At 46.0% G+C, this 18,391-nt stretch overlaps 2 protein-coding genes across 3 annotated transcripts in view; one reads left to right on the top strand and one right to left on the bottom strand.

Moving 5' to 3' along the window:
- The window catches only part of ptpn2b (protein tyrosine phosphatase non-receptor type 2b), a 14,109-nt gene extending 4,845 nt beyond the window's left edge, over nt 1–9,264 (top strand). Inside the window, 9 exon segments of the mRNA XM_046835128.1 lie at nt 208–306; nt 1,175–1,262; nt 1,265–1,311; nt 1,451–1,549; nt 3,100–3,210; nt 3,337–3,498; nt 4,409–4,596; nt 4,708–4,806; nt 8,760–9,264. Of these exon segments, the coding sequence (XP_046691084.1) occupies nt 208–306; nt 1,175–1,262; nt 1,265–1,311; nt 1,451–1,549; nt 3,100–3,210; nt 3,337–3,498; nt 4,409–4,596; nt 4,708–4,806; nt 8,760–8,784 (918 nt within the window). The 3' untranslated portion in view covers nt 8,785–9,264.
- A 401-nt stretch (nt 9,265–9,665) lies between these two features.
- On the bottom strand, nt 9,666–14,448 carry psmg2 (proteasome (prosome, macropain) assembly chaperone 2). Of its 2 annotated transcripts, none has more exons than XM_046834972.1 (7): nt 14,292–14,448; nt 11,727–11,898; nt 11,506–11,564; nt 11,092–11,210; nt 10,780–10,959; nt 10,160–10,280; nt 9,666–9,984 (listed from the first exon to the last, which is right to left on the bottom strand). In XM_046834972.1, the coding sequence occupies exons 1-7, from the start codon at nt 14,346–14,348 to the stop codon at nt 9,904–9,906; spliced, it is 789 nt and encodes a 262-aa protein (XP_046690928.1). In that variant the 5' UTR covers nt 14,349–14,448; the 3' UTR covers nt 9,666–9,903. The 2 variants fall into 2 exon arrangements, with proteins under 2 accessions (XP_046690928.1, XP_046690929.1); XM_046834973.1 differs by having other exon boundaries at nt 10,780–10,956.
- Between the last annotated feature and the right edge of the window lie 3,943 nt (nt 14,449–18,391).

Here is an 18,391-nt window from a genome sequence, read left to right as displayed (position 1 = left end):
ATGACGTGGTGGTGAAGGTGATGGTTATGACGTGGTGACAAGGTGGTGAAGATGGTGGTGATGAGGGGTGATGAAGTGTGATTATAAAGGATGCTGGTGATGATATGAGGATGATGAAGGTAAAGATTGTGATGAGCTGTGTGTGTGTGTGTGTGTGTGTGTGTGTGTGTGTGTGTGTGTGTGTGTGTGTGTGTGCGCGCTCCTCAGGGCCCTCTCAGAAACACTTGTGGTCATTTCTGGCTGATGATCTGGGAACAGAAAACAAAAGCAGTCATCATGCTGAACAGAGTGATAGAGAAAGGCTCGGTAAGTCTCTCTCTCTCTCTCTCTCTCTCTCACACTCTCACACACACACACACACACACACACACACACACACACACACACACGTTTGTTTAGGGTGTATTCCCGTAGCGACACACACACACGTTTGATTCCTATAAACGAGGTCTTTCTGCTTTCTCAGCTGAAACAGAGGTGGGATGTGAAAGTTTAGTGTTTCTGCTCTCGTTCACTTTCGCTTCACGGCGTAAAGACGTGATGATCAGTGCGTGAGTCAGGAGAAAACTAGAACCAGAGAAGTCTCAGAACCGCTTTCTGTTTACTGCACCTGAAACCTGGAGCATCAGCAGATATCCATAACTCCTCCTATATACCTGCTTTCTATTTCACACACCCGGCAGAGGAACGCCTTGGTTCTCATCAGATTCTACATGGAGAAACTCTGCCTGATGTGTTTATTTTATTTCAACAAAGTGAAAGTTCAGCTGCACCAAAGTATTGGGACACCCAACTTTTGGTTCCTCATCAAACTGCTACAACAAAATTGGAGACACACAATTGTGTAGGACATTTTGGATGCAGTCGCATGAAATTTTCCTTTGAACCTGCTCCAGTGCGACAAAGCAAAGCTCCATGAAGATATGCTTTAAATGCTTCAAAATGCTTTGACCCTCAACCCTCGTCAACACCCATCATTGTAAATGATTGTATCTCACACAAACCTTCACCAAATCTAGTGGAACATCTCTGCAGAAGAGTGGAGCTTATTATAGGAGCACTTTTGAAACAGGATGTTCAGAGAAGCACATAGCAATCTGATGCTCAGGTGTTCCAGATTTCTTTTCTGTTTAGTGTAAACATCTGAGTGATGTGTTTGGCATGTGTCCTGCAGGAGAAGTGCGCTCAGTACTGGCCCACGCAGGAGGAGCGCGAGATGGCGTTCAGGGACACGCGCTTCATGGTGAGGCTGCTGTCAGAGGACGAAAGTCGCACTACACCACACGCCTACTGGAGCTGCAGAACGTTCAGGTGAGCTTCTGACCAAATCAGTGACCACAGACGATACAAGATGGAAATAAAACACGACTCTGTGTGTGTGTGTGTGTGTGTGTGTGTGTGTGTGTGTGTGTGTGTGTTTGTGTGGTGGTGGTGGTGGGGGGCATTTCAGACTGGAGAGAAGAGAGAAATCTATCACTTTCATTACACCACATGGCCTGACTTCGGCGTCCCAGAATCCCCTGCGTCGTTTCTCAACTTCTTGTTCAAGGTGCGAGAGTCGGGCTCGTTAGGGGCGGAGCATGGGCGGCCGTGGTGCACTGCAGTGCAGGGATCGGACGCTCGGAACCTTCTCCCTCGTAGACACTTGTCTCGTACTGGTGAGAGAGAGAGAGAGAGAGAGAGAGTGTGTGTGTGTGTGTGTGTGTGTGTGTGTGTGTGTGTGTGTGTGTGTGTGTGTGTGTGTGCGCTCCTCAGGGCCCTCTCAGAAACACTTGTGGTCATTTCTGGCTGATGATCTGGGAACAGAAAACAAAAGCAGTCATCATGCTGAACAGAGTGATAGAGAAAGGCTCGTAAGTCTCTCTCTCTCTCTCTCTCTCTCTCTCTCACACACACACACACACACACACACACACACACACACACACACACGTTTGTTTAGGGTGTATTCCCGTAGCGACACACACACACGTTTGATTCCTATAAACGAGGTCTTTCTGCTTTCTCAGCTGAAACAGAGGTGGGATGTGAAAGTTTAGTGTTTCTGCTCTCGTTCACTTTCGCTTCACGGCGTAAAGACGTGATGATCAGTGCGTGAGTCAGGAGAAAACTAGAACCAGAGAAGTCTCAGAACCGCTTTCTGTTTACTGCACCTGAAACCTGGAGCATCAGCAGATATCCATAACTCCTCCTATATACCTGCTTTCTATTTCACACACCCGGCAGAGGAACGTCTTGGTTCTCATCAGATTCTACATGGAGAAACTCTGCCTGATGTGTTTATTTTATTTCAACAAAGTGAAAGTTCAGCTGCACCAAAAGTATTGGGACACCCAACTTTTGGTTCCTCATCAAACTGCTACAACAAAATTGGAGACACACAATTGTGTAGGACATTTTTGGATGCAGTCGCATGAAATTTTCCCTTTGAACCTGCTCCAGTACGACAAAGCAAAGCTCCATGAAGATATGCTTTAAATGCTTCAAAATGCTTTGACCCTCAACCCTACGTCAACACCCATCATTGTAAATGATTGTATCTCACACAAACCTTCACCAAATCTAGTGGAACATCTCTGCAGAAGAGTGGAGCTTATTATAGGAGCACTTTTGAAACAGGATGTTCAGAGAAGCACATAGCAATCTGATGCTCAGGTGTTCCAGATTTCTTTTCTGTTTAGTGTAAACATCTGAGTGATGTGTTTGGCATGTGTCCTGCAGGAGAAGTGCGCTCAGTACTGGCCCACGCAGGAGGAGCGCGAGATGGCGTTCAGGGACACGCGCTTCATGGTGAGGCTGCTGTCAGAGGACGTAAAGTCGTACTACACCACACGCCTACTGGAGCTGCAGAACGTTCAGGTGAGCTTCTGACCAAATCAGTGACCACAGACGATACAAGATGGAAATAAAACACGACTCTGTGTGTGTGTGTGTGTGTGTGTGTGTGTGTGTGTGTGTGTGGGTGTGTGTTTGTGTGGTGGTGGTGGTGGGGGGCATTTCAGACTGGAGAGAAGAGAGAAATCTATCACTTTCATTACACCACATGGCCTGACTTGGCGTCCCAGAATCCCCTGCTGCTTTCTCAACTTCTTGTTCAAGGTGCGAGAGTCGGGCTCGTTAGGGGCGGAGCATGGGCCGGCCGTGGTGCACTGCAGTGCAGGGATCGGACGCTCCGGAACCTTCTCCCTCGTAGACACTTGTCTCGTACTGGTGAGAGAGAGAGAGAGAGAGAGAGAGTGTGTGTGTGTGTGTGTGTGTGTGTGTGTGTGTGTGTGTGTGTGTGTGTGTGTGTGTGTAACAGGGGTCATTATAAACTGTGCTGCCGTGTTTCTCCAGATGGATAAGAAAAAGGACTCGTCCCATGTTGACATTAAGAAGGTGCTGCTGGACATGAGGAGGTTCAGGATGGGTCTGATTCAGACTCCTGACCAGCTCCGCTTCTCATACATGGCTGTGCTGGAGGGAGCCAAGTGCATCATGGGGGATTCATCAGTACAGGTGAGGAAAGAGATCAGCGCAGCCAGACAGGCCTGTGGAGAGGAGCGCAGCCAGACAGGCCTGTGGAGAGGAGCGCAGACAGACAGGCACGTGGAGAGAAGCGCAGACAGACAGACAGGTAGAGAGGAGCGCAGACAGACAGGCACGTGGAGAGGAGCGCAGACAGACAGGCACGTGGAGAGGAGCGCAGACAGACAGGCACGTGGAGAGGAGCGCAGACAGACAGGCACGTGGAGAGGAGCGCAGACAGTCAGGCACGTGGAGAGGAGCGCAGACAGACAGGCACGTGGAGAGGAGCGCAGACAGACAGGCACGTGGAGAGAAGCGCAGACAGACAGACAGGTAGAGAGGAGCGCAGACAGACAGGCAGGTAGAGAGGAGCGCAGACAGACAGGCACGTGGAGAGGAGCGCAGACAGACAGACAGGTAGAGAGGAGCGCAGACAGACAGGCACGTGGAGAGGAGCGCAGACAGACAGACACGTGGAGAGGAGCGCAGACAGACAGACAGGTAGAGAGGAGCGCAGACAGACAGGCCTGTGGAGAGGAGCGCAGATAGACAGACACGTGGAGAGGAGCGCAGACAGACAGGCGGGCGCGTGGAGAGGAGCGCAGACAGACAGGCGGGCGCGTGGAGAGGAGCGCAGACAGACAGGCGGGCGCGTGGAGAGGAGCAGACAGACAGGCGGGCGCGTGGAGAGGAGCGCAGACAGACAGGCGGGCGCGTGGAGAGGAGCGCAGACAAACAGACAGGTGGAGAGGAGTGCAACAAGACAGAGGTCTAGACAGGCGGGTGAGAACGAGGGCAATTTGGCAGTTTTAGGGCTGAAAGATTAGATTGATGGATGGATAAATGGATGGATGGACAGAGAAATAGCTGAATAATCACTGCTTGTGTGCCCATGCACCAGAAACGATGGCAGGAGCTCTCTAACGAGGATCAGGTGTGTGTACCCGAGTCTCCGTCACCTCCCAAATGTCAGTCGGAGCGTTTCAACGGCACCCGCAAAAACCAAGCAGACGACACAGGAGAGATTGAGGGAGCGAAAAAAACTTCAAAAGACGAAAGAGAAGCAGACGGAGACACGTGCACATCGAAGTGAGTGTCTGTATTTCCGTCCATGTTCAGTCCCACTGACTGATTCCTCCCAGTGTGAGGTTTTTAACACGTTTTTTTTTTATTTCCGTTCCGTGTTCCTCTGTTCCTCAGCGCGCGCAAGAGACAGAGAGACGAGAAGATCTCTGCACAGAAAACCTCTCCAAAGCAGACGAAGCCCAGGGCGAACGAGACGGAGAAGAAGAGGAAAAGGTGATGCTCACATAATACACGATCGGAACCTCCTGGCAGAGGCAGAGGGTTTAGTCTGAAAGATCTCGGTCCTTAACACAGCTTATTGTTGTGAATAGAGAACAAATGATTTGAGTGATTTGTGGAAAGTTTCCAGAACCTCAGGTAGAGGCAGCCAGGTTCATTTACTTTTCTGTTATATTACTGACAAAAAAATAACCAGCTAATATGTTCCTTTAGCTAGCACTAACATGTACGTTTATGCTAGCAGCAGCTGTATTTTTGTTTGTTGTAATCAGCAGAGATCAGGAGAGTGAGTGGACTGGGGATGATCAGTGAGGGGTTTGTTTTGATGAGCCACGAGTCTGATCTACAGGATTGCACCTAATCTTTGAACTTGTGACCTTTCTGGAATATCTGAAATATTTGCCCTGATGTCAAGAGCAGATACAGGGCCACAGTAGATCCAAAAGTGTCTGATCCAACTGAAATGAAGTCGAGGACGAGGAACTCTGTCAGGTCAAGTTTCAGTCAAACCAGAGGAGTTTAAAAAGTTTTGTATGGAAGAAGTTCCCGTTCCTGGCTCTCTAAGCTGACCTGATGATATTTGAAGACACGATCTGGTATGACGACATGGTTTCTGAGGACCACTACTGTAAGATCTGATCTTGTTTAGGATCATTAGCTCTTGATCTAATTGTTTGTTGTGAAGGTTGAGTAGATCAACGTCGGCGTGCGGGTGAAACTGAAGGTCTTGTCTCTGGATATCATGAGCAAACTGAAGAGCGAGTGAATTTAGAGGCTCTTGAATGTTCTAGGAAGTTAAAACCAGTTGGAACAGGTTGAGTAGAGACCGGTTAATAATGTCCAACTGACTCGTAAAGTTCTGAGGCTTCCGTTGAGGAAAAACGCTGCCCCCTCATCTATAATAGCCTGTGCTCTAGGTTTTCCAGCTGACCGTGTTGTCCCTCTTTCACACAGCCTGGGTTGCATCTGTTGTACGTGACCAAGCGAACTCTGACCCCTCCCTTTCCTCCCACCCGAGACCGAGGCAGTGCTGCGAGCCTGGGCTCGACCCCTCCCCTCGCCCAGGGCCCACCCAGGGCCCACCCTGGCCTCTGTGCACAACCCACAGACTGTATGTGAGGAAACTAGCCAACAAGGTTACATTGTGTTGTCGCAGTACGTGTGGAGCTTTGATGCTAATCCAGATTTCATGCTAACCACGGCTTTGGGTTTGGAGTGGAAAAAACTTAGCATGGTTTGACTTCGCACGGTTAAAGAGCAACTCCAGCACCTTTTAGCCATAAACACTTAAACACTTACAAGACAAAACATGGTTGTGTATTAATGGCAAAACAGTCGCCTCGCATGTATCGTGTAGTCACGGTAACATCGAATATCTTTTCAAGTGCCGTACGAGGTCCTTGTATGAGGTGGTATCAAAAAGTTTCGAGACTAGTTTTGTAACACACCAACAGATGGCAGCACAATCGCTACACGCAGAGTCACGGTGAGCACCGACCTCGAAAACGGAAGAAAAAATTGATTCAGGGAACAGAACAAATGATCATCCCCAGACTGTTGATCCAGACGAGATTGCCCTCAGAATATCCATAACTATGGTAATGGGCAAATCGAGAAGAGTCGCAGGAAGCAGCAGAAACCGACTGCACCATGATGAGCTCTGTTTATTAGTTTGTACAGAGAAAACGTCTCACATCGTGTAGAATCCGAGCGCTGCACAGTGAAGCACGGTGGTGGAAGCATCAGCGGAGCAACGTATAGGGTCTATTGTACAAGAAGAACGAGTCAAATTGGAACCAGGGTTCTTACTGTAGGCATCTGAATATCATACACTATTTATGAATACACTTTCACACCCTGCGGTCATAAGTATTGGGACAACTGATGTTCCCTGGTGCCATATGTGGTTTTTCCCACAAAGTTGGAAGCACACAGTTGTACAGGACGTCTTCATTAAACTAGGAGGCCCAAACCTGTTCCAGCATTACATTGTCCCTGTGCACAAATCCAGTTTCATGAAGATCTGCTTTCCATGGGTTGGAGTGGAAGGTCTCCTGCTATAGAGCTCCACCTTTTTAGAACATGAATGAATTTTTAATGTGACTGCACCCCAGGCCTCCTCACCTCACCTACATCAGCTTCACGCACACCCTTGTGGCTGAATGAATCTCACATAAATCTTTACCAAATCCAGTGGAACATCTTCCCAGAAGAGTAGAGCTTTTTATAACAGCGAATGGGGACTACATGTGGGATGGGATGTTCAAAAAACAAGCGCATGCGAATCTTATGGTCAGGTTTCACACACCATTGTATGACTCGTATTTTAAAGCCCACCTGGAGCTTTGTATTAAATAAAATAATAAACTGTATGCTGTAATTTGATCTTAATATCACTGTAACTGGTGTGTAAAGCAGAGTTGCTCTTTAATTGTATTATTATTTGCATTTAGCTTTGTGTGGACACAGAGATCATTATAGTGCAAAACATTAGAGTGACATTGCTGTGAAGCAACACAAGGTGGTGCTATAGGAGTGTCTTGTGCCTGATCTAACACGTGACTTGCGCTACTGACCAAACACGCGTTCAACGCATGAGTGTGTTACCAGCTTCCATACGTTTTATTTTTTGTTTGTGTGTGTGTGTGTGTGTGTGTGTGCGTGTGTGTCTTCTGCTGATTTACATGCTACAGAGCAATGAAGAAATGCCTACAAATTGGCATTTAAAGGAAATAATATATTCATTAATTTATTAGTTACTTAATAATTAATCAATTACCATTAAATAATATTACATTTTAAAAAAATCTACTTTATAAAAGTCTATATCATATATAATATAATTAAGTGATATAATCAAATGTATTATAATGAACGATTGAACGGAAAGAGAAATGAATCTTATGCATCGTATGAATCAGGTATCGTGGTCTAATATTTTGCTCATATCACAATACCCGATTTACCCTGAGCGAGGGGACATTTAGAGGGTGGAACTGAGATTGGGGGAACGAGGGACATTTAGAAGGGTGGAACCAAGATTGGGGGACGAGGGACATTTAGAGGTGAAACTGAGATTGGGGGAACGAGGGACATTTAGAGGTGGAACTGAGATTGTGGGGAACGGGGGACATTCAGAGGGTGGAACTGAGATTGTGGGGAACGGGGGACATTCAGAGGGTGGAACTGAGATTGGGGGAACGAGGAGACATTCAGAGGGTGGGACTGAGATTGTGGGGTGAACGAGGGACATTTAGAGGGTGGGACTGAGATTGTGGGGAACGGGGGACATTCAGAGGGTGGAACTGAGATTGTGGGGTGAACAGGGGGACATTTAGAGGGGTGTAACTGAGATTGTGGGGTGAACGAGGAGACATTCAGAGGGGTGGGACTGAGATTGTGGGGGGACATTCAGAGGGTGCAACTAAGATTGGGGGGGTGCGAGGGGACATTCAGAGGTGTGGCTATAAAATGATTGGCAGAGTTTCGTCAGCTACGTCACAAACACAAAATAAATTTCAAAAAAGTTTTTAGTAGGAATATATGAACCATTGCGTCAGGGGTGTGGCTTATTTCAGAGTCCCACCCCTTCCCCTTGTCTTCATCACAAATGTAGGCAATGAACAAAGTTTCCTTTTTTTATTAGTTATTTTTTGCTTCCTGTTGCTATGAGGCTGATGCTGCTAATGGAAGTGTGTTGCCTCCACATTAGCATTGCTGTTGTTGACATCAGTAAAGATAAATTGAAGAAGTTCACAGGGGGGAAGGTGGAACCCCATCTTCACACTCTGGTAGGGGGCGTGGCCATAGAGAGGGGTTTGTTCTACAGTTACTGATATTAAATAAGAGTTGTTTTGTTAAGTTGTATATTATAACATTCGCAATTGTTTTTTTTTTAAGATTCGTATGAATAAAATGTGAAGTTTAACCTCTGTTTCTGTTTCCAGAGCGAGAACGACCAGTGACACCTAACACCTCGGCAACCAGAGCAGGGATCTCCAGACCATAATACTCCTCCACACTGTTTACAGCATGGACTCTGAGGAGCGAGTGTGTCCTCAAACCAACACACACACACACACACACACCAGCAGAGCAGCGCTGGACTCGAGCACTGCCTTGGCTTTAATCTCGGATCACAATTCGAACGATGATCTCTATTTTTTTTTTCTTTCGCAGAATCCGGCGTCGTAGTTCTATGCATCACCCGTTTGTAACTTCACATTTTTATTAGACGGACGTGTTTATTTCTGAAAACACTCTATTTTTTTATATGGGAGAGACGACTTGAGGTTCTTCCCCGGGACGTCGGGATGAAACGAGTATTTTTGATAAGATGAAAAAGTCTTAAGAGTTTCCTCTTTAGTGTATAAAAGCAGCTGCATTGTGTTTGTGTCAACGTTTCTATCAGTCACGTGTTGGAATAAAACGCATTTTGTTTTTTACAATAAAGTTCTGGGTAGAGTCAATGGTGGGGGTGGGGTTATGCAAATGAGCATGTGTATGCAAATGAGCATGTTCATATTGTCCACTTATTGCACCGGAATACATTTCTGTAGTTTTATTTTAACACACACACACACACACACACACTGCTCTATAGGGTTGTTCGTTAAAAAATATATTTTAACAACTTATGCATATTATATTTAAATGGATTTGAATATTAATGAATAAATTATATAAAGTATATAGAAAATACTTTGTTTTTATGTTTAGTTTTATTGTACATAAAAATTATTTCCAAATTTGTATAAAGAAAAAAGAAAGTGGGTTTTTTGGTCTTTTACTGAGTTGTGTAGAAAAAAAAGTTTTCCAGCATGTGTACAAAATCCAGGCATTTGACGCAAAAATTTTAGAAAAGTCACTGTGTTTAATGAAAATCAGACGTTTTACATAATTACCATTTATTTTTAAGACAAGCGAATCTGGCAAAGCTTTACACCTTCACTCCGGGTTCAAAGTGTCACGTGAACTGAATCAGGAGACACGTGATTATTATTGTGTGTAAGTGATGTACAACACACAGTCCAGACTTCAACGATGTTTCAGAAACGCGTCCGGTCGTCGTCTCCTGTGTCTCAGTGGAGTTTAGAAGATCAGAGGAGGAACACCGCTTCCAAAAAGGAGCCTCCAGGAAGACGGGATTCTCCATGGAACAGAGCCCTGAACCTGAGATAGGAAGTACAGTCCTTATTTTATCATCGTTATTATTAATGTTTATCAAATTCATAGTTGGTGTCATTATCCTCATTATCATGGTTATAATTTCTATCATTAATATTGTCACTTATTTTAATTATAATTAGTATAATACTTATTAGAATTGAATCTCTGAGTGACTGACTGGTTTGGCCAGCAGGTGGAGCCAGTCATTCAGGTGATTGACGAGAGTGAATGTGTCGGGGACGTTGTCTCCTTCCGAGCAGAACAGCAGCAGTACTGCCATGGACATGTTCTCACTGCAGCTGAAGACCAAAAAAAAAAAAACACACGTTTAAATTCCTCAGTCAAACTTATTTGACCATTTTTTACTTTTACTGTGCACAGTAATCAACATCACTCTGATCTACGTCTCTGGTCATGAATGTTACTCTGATCCCCGCCCTCAACATCGCCCTCAGTCTTGCCTTCCGCCCTCGACATCGCCCTCAGTCTTGCCTTCCGCCCTCGGCATCGCCCTCAGTCTTGCCTTCCGCCCTCGGCATCGCCCTCAGTCTTGCCTTCCGCCCTCGGCATCGCCCTCAGTCTTGCCTTCCGCCCTCGGCATCGCCCTCAGTCTTGCCTTCCGCCCTCGGCATCGCCCTCAGTCTTGCCTTCCGCCCTCGGCATCGCCCTCACACTGACCTCCGTCCTCAACATCGCCCTCACACTGACCTCCGTCCTCAACATCGCCCTCACACTGACCTCCGTCCGTAACATCGCCGTTACTCTAGTCTACTTGTACACGTGTCTGGTGATCAATACCAGTCGTTGTAGAGTGCTTTGGTGACGCCTCCTCCCGGGATGTAGAGCCGCAGGCTGTCTGAATCAGTGATTCCAGGGAAAGGGCTCACTCTCTCCATCTCCCTCCACCCCAAACTCTGCAGCGTCCCCTCTACGTCCTCCCGAAGAGCCGGAGTGAGCAGGTATCTCAGAGGAGAGCTGCTTCGTCATGGCAACACGAGAAAAAAAAGGACGATTAAAGGCAGTCAGTGGCACCACGATGCTTCCTGACTGACAAAGAGGTAATTCTGAGATAATAAAATCAACATGTTATCAGAGATAACGGGTTTCTACCTGAGGAGCTGCTGGTCGTCGCGGTGGTGAGCGTGGCAGCTCGACAGCAGCACCGTTCTGGAAAATCCGCTAGTTTTAATCCAGGACAGCAGTGTTTTACGGAAAGATTTCATCTTCGTCTGGAAAAGAAGCGTCAAAATAAACGCACGTTTCGGAAACCCACAGGACCAATGAGCAGACAGGTTTGTTGCCATGGAAACCGTTTGAATATTGGAGACAGGAAATTACTTTTTATATCTTTACCTCCAATAGTTTGTTTCCTGTTTTTACTTACGTTCTAGCAGCTATAAAAACAGTCTTTATTTTTTTTTTACTGCTATAGAAACGATAGCGGGTGTTAGGAATAGGGGTGGTGTCAGGGGGCTTTGGGGCGTGGCTAGTGGTGGTGTCAGGGGGACAATGGGGCAGACTCACCGGTAAAATGGGGGTGCGTATCTGCAGCACAGCCAACTGCAAATCACCGCGACAGTAAACTACACAAGAGATAAAAAACATTTATAAATCAAACAATGTGCAGAAAAACAGTTCTTACTAATGGGATAAATCCCAAACCACTTCTAGTCCCTGTACACGTGCACTACATAGGGTACGAAACTTCACAGTTGATAAAAATAGGAAAGGAGATCTGATCAGACCTTCAGCGTTGGTGCAGAGCAGAGCCGCGTCCTCCTCAGCAACGCCGTACGGATTATTTCCCGCCATAGGGATCAGACAGTCTGTGTGGAAGTGTCCGACTCTCACCATGTCTAATGTGGAGATGATCAGATCTGCAGCCAGCTGCCCCACATTCCCTACTGACACTGCAGGCTGGAGAACAACCATTACATCATCAACATGATCATTACCATCATCAACATTACCATCATCATCATCATCATCATCATCTTCAACATCAATGTGATCATCTGCATCATCATCAACATGATCATTATCATCTCACAACAATAATCTGACACAGTCATACCCTCCACAACTAAAGACCATTACACCACCACTACCACCACCACTACTACACACCATTACACCACCACTAAACCACCACCACCACTAAACCACCACCACTACACACCATTACACCACCACTACTACACCATTACACCACCATTACACCACCACAACTACACCACTACACCACCACTAAACCACCACTACTACACCACCACACCACCACTACTACACACCACTACACCACAACTACACCACTACACCACCACTAACCACCACCACTACTACACACACCACTGCACACCACCACACCACCACTACTACACACATTACACCACCACTACACACCACCACTATTACACACCACTACACCACCACTAAACCACCACCACTACTATACACCACTACACACCACCACTACTACTACACCACCATTACCACCACTACTACACCACCACAACACCACTAAACCACCACCACACTACACACCACTACACCACCACAACTACACACCATTACCACCACCACTACACCACTACACCATTACCACCACTACTACACACATTACACCACCACCACTACACCATTACACCACTACTACACCATTACACCACTACACACCACTAAACCACCACCACTACTACACCATTACACCACCACTAAACCACCACCACTACCACTACACCACCATTACACCACCACACTACACCACCACTAAACCACCACTACTACACCACACACCACTAAACCACCACCACTACACACCATTACACCACCACTAAACCACCACCACTGCTACACACCACTACACCACCACTGCTACACACCACTACACCACCACTAAACCACCACCACTACTACACACCATTACACCACCACTAAACCACCACTACACCACTGCACCACCACTGCTACACCACTACACCACCACCACTACACCACCACTACACACCACTACACCACCACTAAACCACCACCACACACCACCACTGCACCACCACTACACACACCACTGCACCACCACTACACCACCACACTACTACACACCATTACACCACCACTACTACCACCACCACTGCCACCACCACTACTGCACCACCACTACTACACCACCACTGCACACCACTGCACACCACTACACACCACTGCACACCACCACTGCACACCATTACACCACCACTGCACTACACACCACCACTACTACACACCACTACACCACCACTACTACTACACCACTACACCACTACACCACTACTACACACCATTACCACCACTACACACCACACCACCACTACTACACACACCACTACCACCACTGCTACACCACCACTACACCACCACCACCACTGCACCACCACTACTACACACCACTACACCACTGCACCACCACCACTGCTACACCACCACTACCACCACTGCACCACTACACCACCACCACTGCACCACCACTGCACCACTACACCACCACTACCACCACCACCACCACACACACCACTACACCACTACACCACTACACCACCACCACTACTACACCATTACACCACCACTGCCACCACCACTACTACACCATTACACCACCACTACCACCACTGCACCACTACACCACCACCACCACTGCCACCACCACCACTACTGCACCACCACTAAACCACACCACTACACACACCACTACACCACCACCACTGCACCACTACACCACCACCACTACTACACACCACCACCACCACCACTACACCACCACTAAACCACCACCACCACACACCACTAAACCACCACCACTACACACCACCACACACCACTAAACCACCACCACCACCACACACACCACTAAACCACCACCACCACCACTACACACCACTAACCACCACCACCACCACCACACACCACTGCACCACTAAACCACCACCACCACTACTACACACCACTAAACCACCACCACCACACACCACTACACCACCACTAACACCACCACCACCACCACCACTACTACACACCATTACACCACCACTAAACCACCACCACTACTACACACCATTACACCACCACTAAACCACCACCACAACTACACACCATTACACCACCACTAAACCACCACCACTACTACACACCACTAAACCACCACCACTACTACACACCACTAAACCACCACCACTACTACACACCACTACTACACACCATTACACCACAACTACACTACACCCCATTAAACACCAGTTAGTTTGTAATGAAGCAGTTTGTGTTCTACTGAAACTCACCATAATTAATGTAAAGCCTTTAAAACTGGGCACGCGCTCGTCTACCGACACAAACATGTTCTCTGTAGGTGTGAATTGCCTCTGTTTTAATACCCCGGCGGCAGTAAATCCAAATCCGATTTACTTTCACATTTACACCCGAAATCAGTGATTCTCAGATAAAGACCCGGAGCGGGCTGCCCTTCTGTCTGCCTGATCAAAAATATACACCAAAAAATCCTTCATATCTATAAAACACAAACCTACTGATCATAAACAAGTTCAGCTCTATAAAAGTTTATTTTAATCATAAAAATATGTAAGTTAATGTTTTTATTTTTTAAGGGTGTGAATTTAGGAACAGGCATCTGAAGCTGCTTTACAAAAAGTGTTTAACACGTGACCGAAACATTTAATGAGATCATTTCCGGGTAAAAAAAAAAAAATTAATCTTGTTTGTTGTCATCTTTCTGCATTTCTTCCTTTTCCGTTCTTTCTTCTCTTTTTATACTTTTTTATTATTATTTCTTTCTTACTAACTTTTTTAAATGAAATATAAATGAAAAAGGAGTGAGGCTTACCTGTGTGTTTATATATATTGGGGAATGTGTGTGTGTGTTTGTGTTTATGCATGTGTATGCTTGTGTATGTGTGTGTCACACTCACACACTCACTGTCACACACTAACACACACACACACACACTAACACTCACTCTCACACACACACAAACACTCACTCTTACACACACACACAAACACACACTCTCACACAGACTAACACACACTAACACTCACTCTCACACTCACTCTCACACACACTAACACACTAACACTCACTCTCACACACACTAACACTCACACACACACACACACATTTAATTCTTTAACACACTCAGAATGCAGCACTAAGATCTAGTAAAACTAACAGCGAGATGAAGCCTTGGTCTGAAGCTAAAAACAGGTCATTAGTGATTATAACTAGAGCAGTTTCTGTGCTATGATGGAGCCTGAAACCTGACTGAAACTCCTCAAAGATCTTGTTCTCTTGTAAGTAGGAACAGAACTGAGCAGTGACAATCTTTTCTAAAATCTTACACATAAATGGGAGATTTGAAATGGGTCTGAAATTTGACAGTGTGTTTGGATCTAAATGAGGTTTCTTAATGAGGGGATTAATAACTGCTAATTTGAGGGGTTTAGGGACGTGACCTAAAGAAAAGTGAGGAGTTAATAATATTGAGAAGAGTCTCACCAGCTGTATGGAACACTTCCTTCAGTAGATGAGTTGGAATGAGATCTAAGTGACATGTTGTTGATTTAGCTTTGATAATAACATCATACAGATCTTCCTGTCCTGTACATGTAAAACAGTGTAGTTATGGAGTTGTAGGTGAGATAATGTCAGGAGATGCTGTCAGAGTTTGGACCTCCACAATTGTTTTACTAATACTTTCAATTTTTTCAGTGAAGAAGTCCTCACTACTAAACTGTGATGGAATAAATTTAGTGTAGGATAGTGGATTGTGATTGGCTGGAAGAAGTTCAGGTGTAAATAGTGGATTGTGATTGGATGGAAGGAGTTCAGGTGTGAATAGTGGATTGTGATTGGCTGGAAGAAGTTCAGGTGTAAATAGTGGATTGTGATTGGCTGGAAGGAGTTCAGGTGTGAATAGTGGATTGTGATTGGCTGGAAGGAGTTCAGGTGTAAATAGTGGATTGTAAGATGTTTATAAACCTGTAAACGTAGTTAAATTAAATTCCAGTTCCATCCAGAGTGAGGCAGCGATGGTACACATTTCCTAATGACCTTTAACGAGCTCAGGTGGGCGGGGCTTATCGTCTCTTCACTGTCAAGTTTTCTGATAGAGCTCCTCTCCGAGTCTATTACACCAGGGGCACTTTAAACTGATCCATCCAGCTTGATGTTCTTTACAAAGAACCACTTGGAGGCCTTCACCCTCTCTGGATATCATGCGAGTAAAGACAGACACCTGATAGGTTCTTTCTTCCTAAGAGAGTTTCTGTCTGATGTCACCAAAGTCTACAAGTGAGATATTTTGGGCGTCACACAGGAGACGCCCTGAACATATTCACAAACACTGAAAACGTGAGGAGGCGCTGATGATCCCACAGCGGTGTTCAATTTCAGCACGGACATCATCTAACTTCTCAACCAACCGGTTTAACCTCACACACACACACACACACACACACACACACACACACATATACACACACACACACACACACACACACACACACAAAGCAATATTATTTCTACAGAGAAAGGCAATAAATCATTACCATTCACATTCTTACTGTTCTAGAGATCCATGCATGCCCCGAAGAAAGTGTGTGTGTGCGTGTTTGTGTGTGTGTTTGTGTGTGTTCTTGTGTGCGCGTGTGTGTGTATGTGTGTTTGTGTGTGCATGTGTTTGTGTGTGAATATTGTAAATAATAGTTATTAATAGAGGTCAAGGCACCGGGAACCCAGTCATTATGGTTCAACAAGTCAGGTGACTCTCAGTGTCAGTCCCAAGTCTGGATAAATGTGGATGTTTGTGTTATGAAGGACATCCAGCGTAAAATATGTGGATCACAAATCAGAATTTCATACCGGATCGGTCGAGACCCGGGTTACCAACGACCGCCACAGGTATCATTAACAACAGGGTACCGGTATAAATTGGGCTACTGTTGGCTGAAGGAGGAGAAGGAGAGGAGGAAGACGTCTACAGAGACAGCAGGGAAAGGAGCAGTGTAGGAGAGTGGAGGTTCAGGTTGGTACTTTAAATGTTGGTACTATGACTGGTAAAGGGAGAGAGGGAGCTGATATGATGGAGAGGAGAAAGGTAGAGATGTTGTGTGTTCAGGAGACCAAGTGGAAAGGGAGTAAGAGCAGGAACATTGGATTTTGTTTAAACTGTTCTATCATGGTGTGGGTGGAAAGAGAAATGGTGTAGGGGGGATTCTGAAGGAAGAGTACAGTAAGAGTGTAGTGGAGGTGAAGAGAGTTTCTGATAGGGTGATGAACGTGAAGCTGGAAGTTGAAGGGATGATGATAAATGTCATCAGTGCTTCTGCTCCACAAGTGGATTGTGAGATGGAGGAGAAGGAAAGATTCTGGAGTGAGTTAGATGAAGTGGTAGAAGGTGAATCTAGGAATGAAAGATTGGTGATTGGGGCTGACTTTAATGGGCATGTAGGTGAAGGGAACAGAGGTGATGAGGAGGTGATGGTAGGTATGGTTTTAAGGAGAGGAATGTGGAAGGGCGTATGGTGGTAGATTTTGCTAAAAGGATGGAAATGGCAGTGGTGAACACGTATTTTAAGAAGAAGGAGGATCATAGGGTGACGTATAAGAGTGGAGGAAGGTGCACACAGGTGGACTATGTTCTATGTAGGAGATGCAACCTGAAGGAGATTGGAGACTGTAAGGTGTTGGTGGGGGACAGTGTAGCTAGACAGCATCGGATAGTGGTCTGTAGGATGGTTTTGGAGGTAAAGAAGAAGAGGAGGAGAGTGAGAACTGAAAGAAGAATAAGATGGTGAAAACTGAAGGAGGAAGGCTATAGTGTGAGGTTCAGGGAAGAGTGAGGAAGTGAATGGAATGAGGAAGTGCAGGAGAGCAGAAGGAGAAAGAGGTTGGAGAAACAGAATTGGGATCGACAGAGTGATGAGAAAAGTAGGCAGGAGAACAAGGAGATGCAGCAGCAGGTAAAGAGGGATGTTGAGGTTTTTATTGACAGGATTAGAAATGAGTTTATTAGAGGGACAGCGCATGTAGGACGTTTTGGAGACAAAATGACAGAAGCCCGATTGAAAGGGTTTGGACATGTGCAGAGGAGGGAAAGATGAAGACCAAGGAGCAGGTTCATGGATGTGGTGAGGGAAGACATGCAGGTAGTTGGTTTGAAAAAGGCAGATGTAGAGGAGAGAGTATTATGTAGACAGATGACGCTCCCTAATGGGAGAAGCCGAAAGAAGAAGAAGTCGTTGATCACTGGTTAAAAAATCCACTCCGATAGTTTTTCCGGTCTGTTGTAATTATTAGAGCGACCTCTAGAGGTGAATCACTGAAACCAATTGCTGTTTGTCTTTACACGTGAGACTGCGCGCT

Source organism: Silurus meridionalis, chromosome 22, assembly GCF_014805685.1.
Source record: "Silurus meridionalis isolate SWU-2019-XX chromosome 22, ASM1480568v1, whole genome shotgun sequence".
Lineage (NCBI taxonomy): Eukaryota > Metazoa > Chordata > Actinopteri > Siluriformes > Siluridae > Silurus > Silurus meridionalis.
This window is presented reverse-complemented; position numbering and strand designations above follow the sequence as displayed.